The 12406-nt window shown below is 37.0% G+C and overlaps 2 protein-coding genes across 4 annotated transcripts; one reads left to right on the plus strand and one right to left on the minus strand.

Annotated features, from left to right (window-relative positions):
• The first annotated feature begins 216 nt into the window (after positions 1–216).
• Positions 217–3843, plus strand: LOC127444897 (epithelial membrane protein 2-like). 3 transcript variants are annotated; one of them, XM_051704525.1, is made up of 5 exons: positions 217–615; positions 2532–2648; positions 2962–3070; positions 3269–3409; positions 3512–3843. In XM_051704525.1, exons 2-5 carry the CDS (start codon positions 2571–2573, stop codon positions 3670–3672), a joined length of 489 nt encoding a protein of 162 aa, XP_051560485.1. In that variant the 5' UTR covers positions 217–615; positions 2532–2570; the 3' UTR covers positions 3673–3843. The 3 variants fall into 3 exon arrangements, with proteins under 3 accessions (XP_051560485.1, XP_051560484.1, XP_051560483.1); XM_051704524.1 differs by lacking the exon at positions 217–615 and adding an exon at positions 635–778; XM_051704523.1 differs by lacking the exon at positions 217–615 and adding an exon at positions 651–718.
• A 1090-nt stretch (positions 3844–4933) lies between these two features.
• LOC127444889 (40-kDa huntingtin-associated protein-like) lies at positions 4934–12314 on the minus strand. Its single transcript, XM_051704512.1, has 12 exons — positions 11828–12314; positions 11376–11422; positions 11190–11262; positions 10916–11075; positions 9545–9613; positions 9283–9403; positions 9025–9117; positions 6054–6118; positions 5808–5889; positions 5673–5719; positions 5494–5549; positions 4934–5382 (listed from the first exon to the last, which is right to left on the minus strand). The coding sequence occupies exons 1-12, from the start codon at positions 11884–11886 to the stop codon at positions 5301–5303; spliced, it is 954 nt and encodes a 317-aa protein (XP_051560472.1). The 5' UTR covers positions 11887–12314; the 3' UTR covers positions 4934–5300.
• Between the last annotated feature and the right edge of the window lie 92 nt (positions 12315–12406).

Here is a 12406-nt window from a genome sequence, read left to right on the forward strand (position 1 = left end):
CATAATCCTAATTTACAGTGAAATTAAAATCCGTTTTAAATCTGCAGCGTTATATTTCTCGACCACTGGGGATCGCTACAAGCCTACTTTAGATGACTCACCCGCCGCATCAGTTCTGCCTTTGCGGTGCTACTTCACTTCACTGTGATTGGACAGATGAGTTTTGATGACTAGCACACTGAGCCCGGCAGCATATACTCCGGTAGCCACGTGCTGCGCTTGCAACGTGCAAGCAGTTTTTTAACATTGCAGGTGCAGTGCGGTTATGTCTGCCATACCGGTCGAGTCTGAGGTCGTTGTTGTGCATTTATAGATGAGCTGAGTGGGATGCTGTGGCATGTGGATAGATCGAATAGGGCGTATAGCACATCACAGTTTTAGGAAATAGGATGAAGAAGTCTTGAACTCTTAGAAATACATGGAAATGTATCAAGAATGATTGAGCATGCGGCAAATTTAAGGCAGACCCTTAAAATGTTTTGGGTGTATTTTTGACAACAGCAGAAATAATCATTTGTGTGTCTTGTCACTACATCTCATGCACGAATTTCCTGTGAGCGACATCACAGTTCTAGGATTTCGCTATCTGGATGTGGGATACGTAAGGACTTAAAAGTAAGTCCTCGGGATGGGTGGGGTTCTCTATGCAGCAAAGAGTGCGGGAGGGGGGCGAGACGACAACGGACGAGGTGCGAGGAAGTGAGAATCCTCCTGGATGGTGGGTCAACATATACACTACGAAAAACGAGAAGTAAATTGACAGCTTAAAAACACAAAGGTAATGTTTTCCTATATGTGCCAGCGCTGTAAAAAAAAAAAAAAAAAAAAAAAAAACAATCTGTCGGTGAGATTTTAAAGAGTTTATTATTACATTTAAGCATATTCAAATTAGAATAGCTATACAAAAGAGTGAATATATTGAACTCTAACTGATCATATATATAATTTGATCCAAACTGTTTGGATGAAGCCACATATGACCGACCGTATGACGTTGCACGAATTCATTCTCCGTATCAGACATCTGTAATTTGCGGTAATCGTGACGTTAACCGCATTCTGGACAATTATCCCGTTGTTTATTCGTTTAATGTGCACGACATGGAGATTTGCTGGTAGATGACAATAAATAGCAGATTGACTTGCACGCATGGCTGCATGACCGTTATTTTGAACAGCCCACTAATATATAAAATGTGAATGCAGTGGCCGAAGGTCTAATATGATCTGATCTGTCGGAGCACATCTGATATGATTTAATGGTATTTGACAAAACAGTTTTTCTTGAAAATGTAGAATGTATGAAAAGTATGCATCGGCATTTTATTTGATATGTCACTCAACCTAGGTGTGATAGAAGGGGCATCTTTCCCACCTCTTTAGTTGTTCTTGCCCCACGTGACATCTGTTGTAGTTAAAAAGCAGACAGTAATCTGTGCATGTTATCTCGGAAGAGCTAACTGTGCCAATTGGAGATGGTCACCACCAGGCACTATTAGAGGAGAACAGCTTTTAGGGCACATGCAACTTTAATGTTATGACATGACTGCTTTGTTGTCGGCATTGTAGAAAGAATTGTCTTGGCCTTCATTTTCAAAGATATTGTTACAAACACACAATTATGGTATATATTCGGGGTTCAATACAAGTTCAGCTCAATCGACAGTATTTATGGCATAATATTGTTTATCACAACATTTATTTTGATTTACCCCTGCTTTTCTTTATATATATATATATATATATATATATATATATATATATATATATATATATATATATATATATATATAAGCACAAATCTGGGTTAGTGAGGCACTTACAATGGAAGTGAATGGGGGCCAATTTTTGAACGTTAAAATACTGTTTCAAAAGTATAGCCACAAGACAAACCATATGCGTGTAAACATGATTAGTGTGACTAGTGTGTAATAGTGTTATAAAATCACTTACTAACACTTTGTGTAAAATTACAGCCAATTTTACAACTTAGTTTCCATGACGATGTAATGTCAGCAAACCCTAAAACCTTATAATGACTGTAAAAATGACAATTTAAACAACTTTACAACTCATACAATACGTAAGTTTTAACAGAAGATTAATGTAAGTGCTTTTATAAAATTATAAGCTTCACATTTCTGTTTAAACCCTCCAAAAATTGGCCCCATTCACTTCCATTGTAAGTGCCTCACTGTAACCTTGATTTTTGCTTCTTTCTTTTTTTTTTAAGAAAAGAATGGACGAGTGGAAATAAATTTTTGTGGTAATCAACATTATACCACAAATGCTGTCGAATGAGCTTGACTTGTATTGAACCCAGAATATTCCTTTAAGTGTGAATTAAAGCATGCATCATCACTTTTAATAAAGGGCATCAAAGTCTTCGTCTTCCGTAAAACAATCACTGACACATGGATTAAAGTTTCTCTTTTCCAAACTCGGACATCAAAGACATCATAGGATGGGTGGCCTTTTGATGTTGAGTAATTAAGCTTAAGTAATGTTTTGTAATATTTTCCTTACTGCAGGATACACTTCCATTGTTTTCTTCCATTTATCTTCTGAATATGTTGAGGGCCCTGGCAGGAATCTGTTTGCTTCATCTTACTACAATTTTCTTCCTCTTTTGGGCAACTATAGACGATGTAAGTGAAACCAGTTTCTTTTTTTTTTTTCTGTCCTTAATATATAATGAAATGCATATGCGATTGACGTGCAAACATATTCATTGGAGAAGTATGCTTGTTGTCATTTGAAGGCATATTTACTATTACTATCAGCCTGCCAGTCATATACATTTTCCCTATTAGTAGTCATTAACAGTCAACAAAATTAAGTCTCATGTATCCTGTTTTGTGTTTGAGAGCCACTTGTTTCATTTTTGTATAGATGTACATCTTTGAAGTAGATCAAATTTAATAGTAAGGTAGTTAATGGGAGGTCTTTTGATTTCCCCAGGCTTGGTGGTTTACAAGTACACTTTACACGGACCTGTGGGGCAGATGGGTGATGGAGAAAAATGACAATGTTTGGGTGTACACGGACATACCCACATCTTACCGGAAAGGTAAGAAAAACAATGCATTGCCCCTTAGAGGAATTTGGAATAAATACAATTTGTATGTGGTCTTTGCAATCAGCTATCATTGAGGTCTGGAACGAAGTTCGAGCATTCGCTTTGTCATCAGAGAAGTAAATAATTGCAGATGCTTGTACAGACTGGGACATCCACTCTAAATATCATCCCTTCAATCACTCCTTCTAGACTATCTGCAGGCGGTACAGGCATTTGCAGTGCTGGCCTGCCTGTTTGCGGTCATCTCTCTCTGTGTGTTCATATTCCAACTCTTTACTCTGGGTAAGGGACAGCGGTTCACCATCTCTGGTGTTGTGCAACTCATCTCCTGTAAGTTCCTTTGTCTGGAAACCTGGTGCTATTCTAAATTTGTCTCAAAGCTCTGTAAGAAAACATACGGAGCACTAATGAATTTCATCATACATTCTCTAGGTTTCTGCATAATGGTGGCTCTGTCAATCTACACTGATCATTTTCACAGAGGTGAGAAGGATGGATGGTATGGCTGGTCTTACATCATGGCCTGGTTTGGCTGGCTGCTGACTTTCTTTACAGGAATTATGTACATCATCCTGCGCAAGAGAGTGGATTAAACTTCAGCCCTTGCTCTCAGTGCAAATCTGCAGCCTTGGTTATTCTTTTGTCATGCAAACTTTACTGTGGACTATGAGTAAGGGTATTACTTCAAAGTTTAGGTGCAGTAAGTTACACATAAAATATGTCTTAAATGTTGCAGGTCTCTGTTAGAATTGTCAGAACTTGTCCAACTAAAGACAACATCAGCAACTCATTTAGCAAAACTTAGTCTGCCAATGAGAAAAGCTTTACTCAGCATTTGTAGAAAAGTGATAAATGTTTAAATACAGAGGATTGTTTTGATTTTCTAGTTATATAAAACACTGAGAACAATGAGAGGGTGTGAACACTTTATTGTGTGGGTTAGTATTTAAGTATGGTCAAGATGTGAAGATATAGTATATTCAAGAATGACATGTAAAAATGTATCTACAACATGTATAAAGAGAAAGACAAGTTATGTGTATATATAAAGTATATACAGAAAAATATCTAAACGTAATCAGAGTGTAGTTTTAAATTTTCCTCCAAGAATGATTTTTTCTGTTGAACATCACTTGCAATTTAATGTAGATACAGTATGTCAAAAGACACATACATAGGTTTATTTTGGTTTGAGTTGAATGTTTGTTCTGACATTAGTTCTCTATGTCAGTGTATTTCTTTTCAATGGAGTTTTTTTTTTTTTTTTGGTAAATGGCAATAGCACAGGATAGCCTCTAGATCAAGAGTAAAGTCTTTGTTACCCGAAATTCATTATGGTGCTGTTCATTTTTTGATCACTTTCTCATGTAGAGTTCTAAATACGCTAAATCCGCAAGTCATTTTTGTAATTTGACTGTACAAAAGCTCTGCCACCATATTTTCAGAACTATTTCCATGCAACTTGTACAACTCAAGGTGGAGAAAGTTTACATTGACAATAACATCATGGGTCCTGTTGCTATGCCATTAGCATGAATATGAAGGATGTTTGTGTGGTCAGCTGATCACCTTGAGCACGGAATGTTCCGAAAGACTTTTGCTTTCAGAATCTTAAATGTAATTTATTCTATTTTTGTTGCATCACAATGTGTTTTTAATCAAACAATTCAGTATTCTCTCAAGGAATAAGCTCCTCATAGTATGGGGGTCTAATTATGGTGTTTTTGCTTGTTGTATTTTGTTTGCTTAACCTAAGGTTTAGCCTGTCCTACAATTGTTTTTACTTTGCAATTTGACAGCAAATGGAAAGAATCAGTTTTTTTTTTTCAATGCAAAGTCAAACAGTGAAAACTCTACAGAGAAGGACATTAAATTTATTAATCACACAAATAAAAACATGAATTATAAGAATCTGTTTTGTAATTGTATTTACAACATTGATCAATATTTTACAACTTTAAATAATATACAACCAAATTTAATCTACTGTAAATACTTCTAAATGCAAGATAAAATGTGTTTTATTCAAAGAAACCAGTTTGTATAAGTAACAATTCTGAGACACTTAAGCATGTCAATTGACGATAAATCTGTTTTCACATGTGTATGTACAGTTCTGCTAGGTCCATTGACCTTCTACAGTCCTCATGAAAAATGCACCAGGCACTGGCATAGGACTGTTCCAACAAGATTTGTTTTGTGGGGGATGAGTGGGACTGAATTATATGCCCTGACCAGAAGGTGTAATTCTCTCTTGAACCACTAAGTGGAGAAGATGATTCTGTTCTGCTGAAAGGAGAGGCCTGTTGAGAAAGAAGATGAGAGGGAAGGTTCAAAATGCTTATCTAATTGCAAAGGCTACAGTCCAAAACAGATAAAAGCCCAGTATGAAGCAGGAAATGCTGAAAGCTCACCATAGTTCTGTCTGAAGAGCCTTCAGAGATTCTGTATCCTTCTCTTGGCAGGCCATCTACAAACAAACCAGTTAGACCATTTTGGCCACCTTAATCCAAAATAAGCGCTCTGCTAGACATAAGTGTAATTATTTTGGCACGATATGTTTTGACAATTTAAGGTTTACACAAATTCTTACCACAACTGACTGCAGAAGGAGGAACACATTTTCTGGGAGGAAGTTTACTAGAGGAAGGAAGGTGACAAGAGTTCATTCAAAACAACTGCAATTTCAAATACAATACTTTATTCCCCTTTAGCTGGGAAGTCTTACCCTGACTGTGCGAGTCGAATGATCCCCAGGCGTATCGTTCAAGTGTTTGAGCATGCTCGGGTAATAGCTTCTGAGGGGGAGGCTAAAACACACTCAAATATGAATTTCAGGGAAAGTTACCAAAAACACTTACAGTATAGTAGATTGAAAATTGTTATCTCTTGTTCATAGAATGTTAATGAATATTTAAATTGTAGCAACATCATGCGAGCTCACAGTGAAACCTTACAAATAACAAGAATTTACCTCAAGCAGCATTAGCAGTAACACTCTGGAGATTTCACATTTAGCTACGATATCCATAAATGCACCTGGAATTAAAACAAACACAGAAGTGCAGCATGAATCTGGTGTATTTACAGCATATGCTTCAGTTACTATTAGCTCATGTCAGCATAACCCAAAAGACTGCTGACTCGATGGAACTGCAAAGCTCTTCCTTAAAGGCATGAATATCAATCACAAACACATGACCACTGATTGTAGATTGTAGGCTATAACATGGAAAAAAAAAAATATGTTGAACATATCAGTTTTTGACCACCAAAACTTCACACAGCATCCTTATTCAGTTAATATATGTGAAAAGTTTAACAAAAAAGTAACCAAAATATAAAACTAACATTGGTTATATTATTTTTAAAGCAGCGTTGCCGATTTAAAGCATTAATTTGGTGCGATTAAATATAAAAAAGAATAAACCGTTAAAACCATTAATAATTCCATAAAAAAGTTTGCCTTTGTCCTACTATCAGAGCAAATGTGTTTTTATGAGCCGCATCAGCAGGGGGCAGTCAGCACGGCTCTAAAAACTCACAAGCAGTGCAGCCGCAGAATGAACCGGTCACACATAGGGCTGTCGCGTTTACTCGATTCAATTCGATTAAAAAAATTCCTCAATTACTAAATTGCCAAATCGACAAAAAGAAAACAAGGTGGAAATGATGCAGTTCACTGACGAGGGTCCAAACACATAACGACAAGAGGTGTCAGCTGTGTGACAGCGCTTCACTTTAGATTTGAAAAACAATGCAGGACCTGAAAAACCATAACATCACTTCAGAAATGCAACAGATCTCAAAAAGATGACATCCAGTTTCCACAGACCCGCTGGACACGCGATAAGCTCATCTGCATGCAATTTGCGGTGCTGCATGTCCAGATGCACGAGAGAAGGTGAGCCATTCGTTTCCATGCGGGACATGCTGAACTCAGCAAAAAACACAATGGAATGCACTCAACCTATTTATCTACACAATCGTTTGCAATATAGGCTTTTATAAAGTAATATAAAATAATGTAATGACAAAGACGTCCGTAGAACTTTGATGGATGCACAACACTTTCTGCTCAGTAAATCTTACTGAATCCATACAATGTAATAAGGTTATTTTCTTCAGATTATAATTTGTGTTCCGTTCTGTGTACATTAATTACCCTTTAAATGAAAATGTGATCTTCCTCCTCACGTAAATTAGATTTCATGATGATTACGTTGTAATAGTTCACAATGCCCTACTTCCGCTAAATATTTTATAATTAAATATAAAATATTTTTTCGTTTATGGCCATTATCACAGATAAAACTCAATGTGGGAATCCAGATATGTTGTCAGTCAATACTCAACATGAGCCGTTAAAGCCACACAGCTGCACGTCTCCTGCCCCACAGACACAATATAAAACTTTGGCTTACCTGAAGGAGAAATGAGTGGAAATATGTATCTCTCAATGACGTAATTACTATTAATATTGTATTCCATGTTGCATACAGTAAGTGAAAGTTAAAAAAAAAAACTACAAACAAATAAAATTTTTAACCATGAATGGAACTCATCCTCAATAAACAAGATTGGTAAGCAGACGTTGTTTCTGAAAAGATCAAATATTTTATTTCCAAGGCCTGTTTTCTCATATTTGAGTTCAAAAATGAAATGTCTAGATCTTGTTGAACTAGTTAAAGAAAAAGCAGATCTTGCATTTGAAAAAAAAGAAAAAAAGAAAAAGGTGGGCACACCTGAAGTAGCCAATCTCTGTCAGCTTGAATTAAATAAATTTGTATATTATAGATCTGTTTTGGGTGTCTGTTGGCTTTAGATATTGTTTGCACAATTGTTTTGTTGTTGTTGTTGTTGTTATTCATCAAAATTTAAGCTAATGAACGTGGTGGTGGGGGCAAGGTCGTGCGCCGGTTTGTGAATGGAGAGCGAGTTCGGGAGACGAGAGCGGTAAGGACTATCAACTGTGGGAAATTATCTCTGACAGCTGTTTTGTGTTACAGTGAGAACTGGAGGGAGATAAAGGAGCAGCCAGAGCTGCAGTGGAGGAGAGGGAGAGGAGCTAGAGTCCCGAAACGACACCGTCTCTGTTAAAGAGAACATTTACTTTGATTATTGAGCAACGGATTGTTTTGGCTTTGAGTGTGTGTGCTGGAAAGCGACCTGTAATAAACAAGGCAAAAGTATGTGAGCTGGTTCCCGGTTCCTCATTTTCCCTTGAGACTGACCTGAGACCTGTCACAAATGCATTTTAGCCAAATGTGACTTCACCTCGACAACTTTATGCAATCTGAGCTTTTAAATAATTTTTCCAATTACTCGATTAATCATCAGAATAATTTAAAGATTACTCGATTACCAAAATAATCGATAGTGACAGCCCTAGTCTCACAGGATGAGTTCTTGACAGCTGGACGAATCACAACAGAATACAGGGAACTCGAGACGCACTTTTCAGCGTTTCAACTACTTTTAACTTGACACAGCATCTAATAAGTGTCGAGTTAATGACACTAAAAACAAGTGAGATGCTCCAAAAACATCTGTCTGACACATATGTACATAGACTGTCAGTTAAAAATAGATAAGATGGACTGTAAAATAACATCCTGTGAGAACAGGACAACTCAATTGCAAAATGGAATGTTGTTGACTGTATGGTTGCTCAATGATATGGGAATAAAATTATGTATTGACTTCTTAAGCCATTTTTTGTAGTCAATGCTTTACTTGTCTGCCACAATGGATGGACGGACAGACGGACGTATTATTTAATTTTAATTATCTTTATTTGGGAGCCTGTTTCAGCAAATATTGATATATGCGGTTCATTTGATTAATTAATAGGCATAGCATGTAATAATTCAATTAAACATTTTAACAATTGACAGCCCTAATTTAAAATTATACAGTAATTATCAAATTAATTATATTCCTACCCACAGGGGTATTGGTCCCAGGTAGCTGTAATCCTCTCTCTTGACACATAAGCTGCATCTCAGACAGCACTGCAAGAGCACCATCATAATCACCTGTCAATCAAACATGACTGTTACTACTGGCAACAATAGAACAACTTAATCCGAAACTGTCAAACAAATCTATGATGTGACTTGATAATATGAATCCACATTTCTGGATAATTCAGGACAAATTTGACATTGTTTTCTAAATGGAGTTTGCTCCTCTGCACTCACGGGTCAGTATTTTACAGAAGGCCATCTCCCACAGCGAAAGCAGGGACTCAATCGGAGTCGCAATCTGCAATTCTGCAGCTCTCTGGAAATGAACCATTGCCTCGCCAGGTCTGTTCATCTCCTATACACATATAAAGAATAAGGGCAAGCATCATGAGCAAGCACTGCGGAAAAGCGCAAACATACAATTTAATTATCTAATAGCCTAATTGAAAAAATACTCTGAAAGCTTCCCCATTTGTTACAGTGATTAATGTCTCACCTTCAGAGAATTACCAAGCTCCAGTGAGAGACTGGCCGCCATAACAGGATGATTCATCTCAATATAGACCTGAACAATATATAAGTACATATTTGCAGTGTAACATCTAACAAATAAACACAAAATCTGCATGTGATTGCAAGATTTTAGGCTTTTTAATCACAGAACAGCAGCAAAGCTTAGACAAGTTCCCTTCAAATTACTGTTAATATATTTTAAGATAATTACAAAATTGTGAATTAGCTGAGAAGCAGGCACCTGATAAATGAGCTGGAACTGGAACTTAAAAGTTATAAAAGGAAAAAATGAAAACGATTACTCACTCTCATGTCGTTGCAAACCCATAATATTCTGTTTCTTCCATGAAACACAAAAGGAGATGTTTTGCCATAGCTACCAAATCTCATTTGCACTTTTGCACATTAAGTGTTGGCATCAAGCATAGTTGATTCTTGCACATCTCATGACCAATTCACGACAACACATTTTAATATTTTGAACTGAATGCAAGTGCAAATCTGGGGCCTACTGCGGAGGTGCTTTTATGTCTTTTTTTGTAGCTCAACAATTAGAATCAATGTTCATTTTCACTTTATGGAATGTAGCTTGAACAATCTGCTAAATATCTCCTTATGTGTTCCAAAAAAGAAAAATAATTTGGAAGCAAAAAGTAATATGTATTTAGAACAGCATGAAAGTGAGTTAGTGATAATGGAATTTTCATTTTGGGTGAACTATTTCTATAAAGGTCTTTTTAAAAGAGATTTTGCTTTGCTTTAAGTGGTTGCTTCATTCTCCCTAATCTGACTGTGAGTGATGCAGTAGTGGTCAGTCAGTGAGGGCTTGATGTTTTTGTCAGGTTCAGTTAAGCTGAGAGAAGTATAACAAACCAATGATTTATTTAATGTGTATCAAGCTAATGACTTTATTCCTACAGGCTTCACCAAAGCGTAAAGCCAAACTTTCTACAAAATAATAACCTGTGTGTGGTGAGCAGGGTGGAGCCGAGCGGCATCTAGGCAGAGCGAGGCGGGGAAGGTAAGTGGCGAATTACTTCCACCTGAGCGCCACACCGGCCTCGTGTTCCAGCAAGGGGAGGCGGGAGTATTTAAGGGGAAGAGACAGCAGCAGACAAGAGAGAGATGTACGAAGCTTGTCCGCGCCTTTGAATGTTTTTATGATTTGACGCATCTGGCTGAAAGCAGTGCGTGTTTTTGTTTCTTTATACACTGAAAAGTGTCATTAAACGTCTATGTGTTTGTCAAGCCGGTCCCAGCTTCTTTTTACCTTCTATAAGTGTTGCACTGTGTTTAAGTATGCTTATCTGCATGAGCATGCGTAACTTTAAATAAACTTGATTGTGATAAATACCTTAATGGCGAAACTATAGCAGTTCATTGCTGCCTGCATGTTCTCATCAAAGCCTGGCACTCTCAGTGCTCTAGTTTCCTGCTCAGAGGCCAGAAAGAGTCGAGCTGCGTCGGTAAGAGCCAGTGCTTCTCCTGGAGCATTAAAGAGTGTCTGTTCACACCTGCAGAGAAAGAAAAAACAGCATTTTCACTGCTGTCATGATCATGCAGACAAACAATGAAGAATCTGACAACAAAGCATGAAGATATGATAGTAAAGTGAGATGTTGTGTTACCGGGCCATGGCTAGATTACAGAAGGCAGCATACTGAGGGCAATCCTGCTGTTTCAGCTCCTTGGCCAGTTGACCTGTGGAGGGATGTCGTACACAGTGACTACAAGAGCTGTCTGCTGTTGCATTTCCACACCACAGGATCTCCATTCTAAATGCAGAAACAGCAATGTTCCAACACAATACTCACCAAACTGCTCACTTGCTTCAGCAACATTAGGCTTCCGAAGAAAACGCCTTTGTGATTTAAAAGGAGACATGTCAAAATGAAGTGCAAAATGTCAAAATTGTCGCTACATTTGTTGGTTTGACAATTCTCCAACTAGCTTTTCTAAGTAAAATAAAAATAATAATAATAAAATAAAAAACTCGCTATGCCAGTCAGCTTAAGCAGGAAATTTAAACATACCATGAATTGAATTTGAGATAAAAACGTTCATAATCTCATAATGACAATTAAATGAAGGCAGTGCGGTCTTCATTTTTAATCTATTTACATATACACTAATTAGCAATGTGCTAGCTGTGCAGTTTTCACGATAATGCTCAGCTCATAATCGTACACAAAGCTGCCTATCTGCCAAGGCTAACAGGGAAAACAATCATTCATGACCAGAATAAAGTTGTAATTTTAACTCTTACTTTTTCAGTTTGCTCGACACTGCTCGGTAGCGCATTAAAAAATCTCCCTCTGCTGCCATTGTTGACACTTGAGGAGGCGTGGTCGAGAAACTGAAAGCTCTGCTGCGAGCATTCCCATTGGCTACCCACTACTAAAATGTTTTTTGATTGGTTACTTGCTGAAAGGCTGGTCTTTCACAAGCTGTTGATTGAAATATTTAATTTGGAAACCTGTTTTTATTTGGCAAATGACATATACATAAAACATCGGTGGAAATTTTTAATCATGTTGCAATATTTATCATGCAATATAAGTTGGTTTTCTTTACTAAGTCGCAGTAATGTACTACTTGTAATATTCAAAATATATGCTTATAGTTAAATATAAATGAAGTGTAAAAACTGGAAGTACTGTCTTTCTTTCTTTTTTTCTTTCTTTTTTTTTTTTTTTTTGACTTTTTTGTTGTTGACTTTTTGACTTTCTTTTTTCATTTGGCCTTTGTTAATTATTATGCCCCGAACTGTAAACCATATCAATTTTATGTACAGTGCTTTGTCATGGATATGTTTATTATGCTTCAATACAAAAACACAGAAGTT

This window comes from Myxocyprinus asiaticus, chromosome 8, assembly GCF_019703515.2.
Source record: "Myxocyprinus asiaticus isolate MX2 ecotype Aquarium Trade chromosome 8, UBuf_Myxa_2, whole genome shotgun sequence".
NCBI classification, from domain to species: domain Eukaryota; kingdom Metazoa; phylum Chordata; class Actinopteri; order Cypriniformes; family Catostomidae; genus Myxocyprinus; species Myxocyprinus asiaticus.

Bases quoted from the DNA above. Each gene is read 5' to 3' on its own strand.
- LOC127444897 (XM_051704523.1), top strand. The intron at 2,649-2,961 runs GTAAGTGAAACC...TGATTTCCCCAG, and splicing joins TTTGGGCAACTATAGACGAT to GCTTGGTGGTTTACAAGTAC. The intron at 3,410-3,511 runs GTAAGTTCCTTT...TACATTCTCTAG, and splicing joins TGTTGTGCAACTCATCTCCT to GTTTCTGCATAATGGTGGCT.
- LOC127444889 (XM_051704512.1), bottom strand. From the start codon at position 11,886: ATGGCAGCAGAGGGAGATTTTTTAATGCGCTACCGAGCAGTGTCGAGC. The intron at 5,890-6,053 runs GTAAATTCTTGT...AGTGTGTTTTAG, and splicing joins TACTGCTAATGCTGCTTGAG to CCTCCCCCTCAGAAGCTATT. The intron at 5,550-5,672 runs GTAAGAATTTGT...GTTTGTTTGTAG, and splicing joins TCCTTCTGCAGTCAGTTGTG to ATGGCCTGCCAAGAGAAGGA.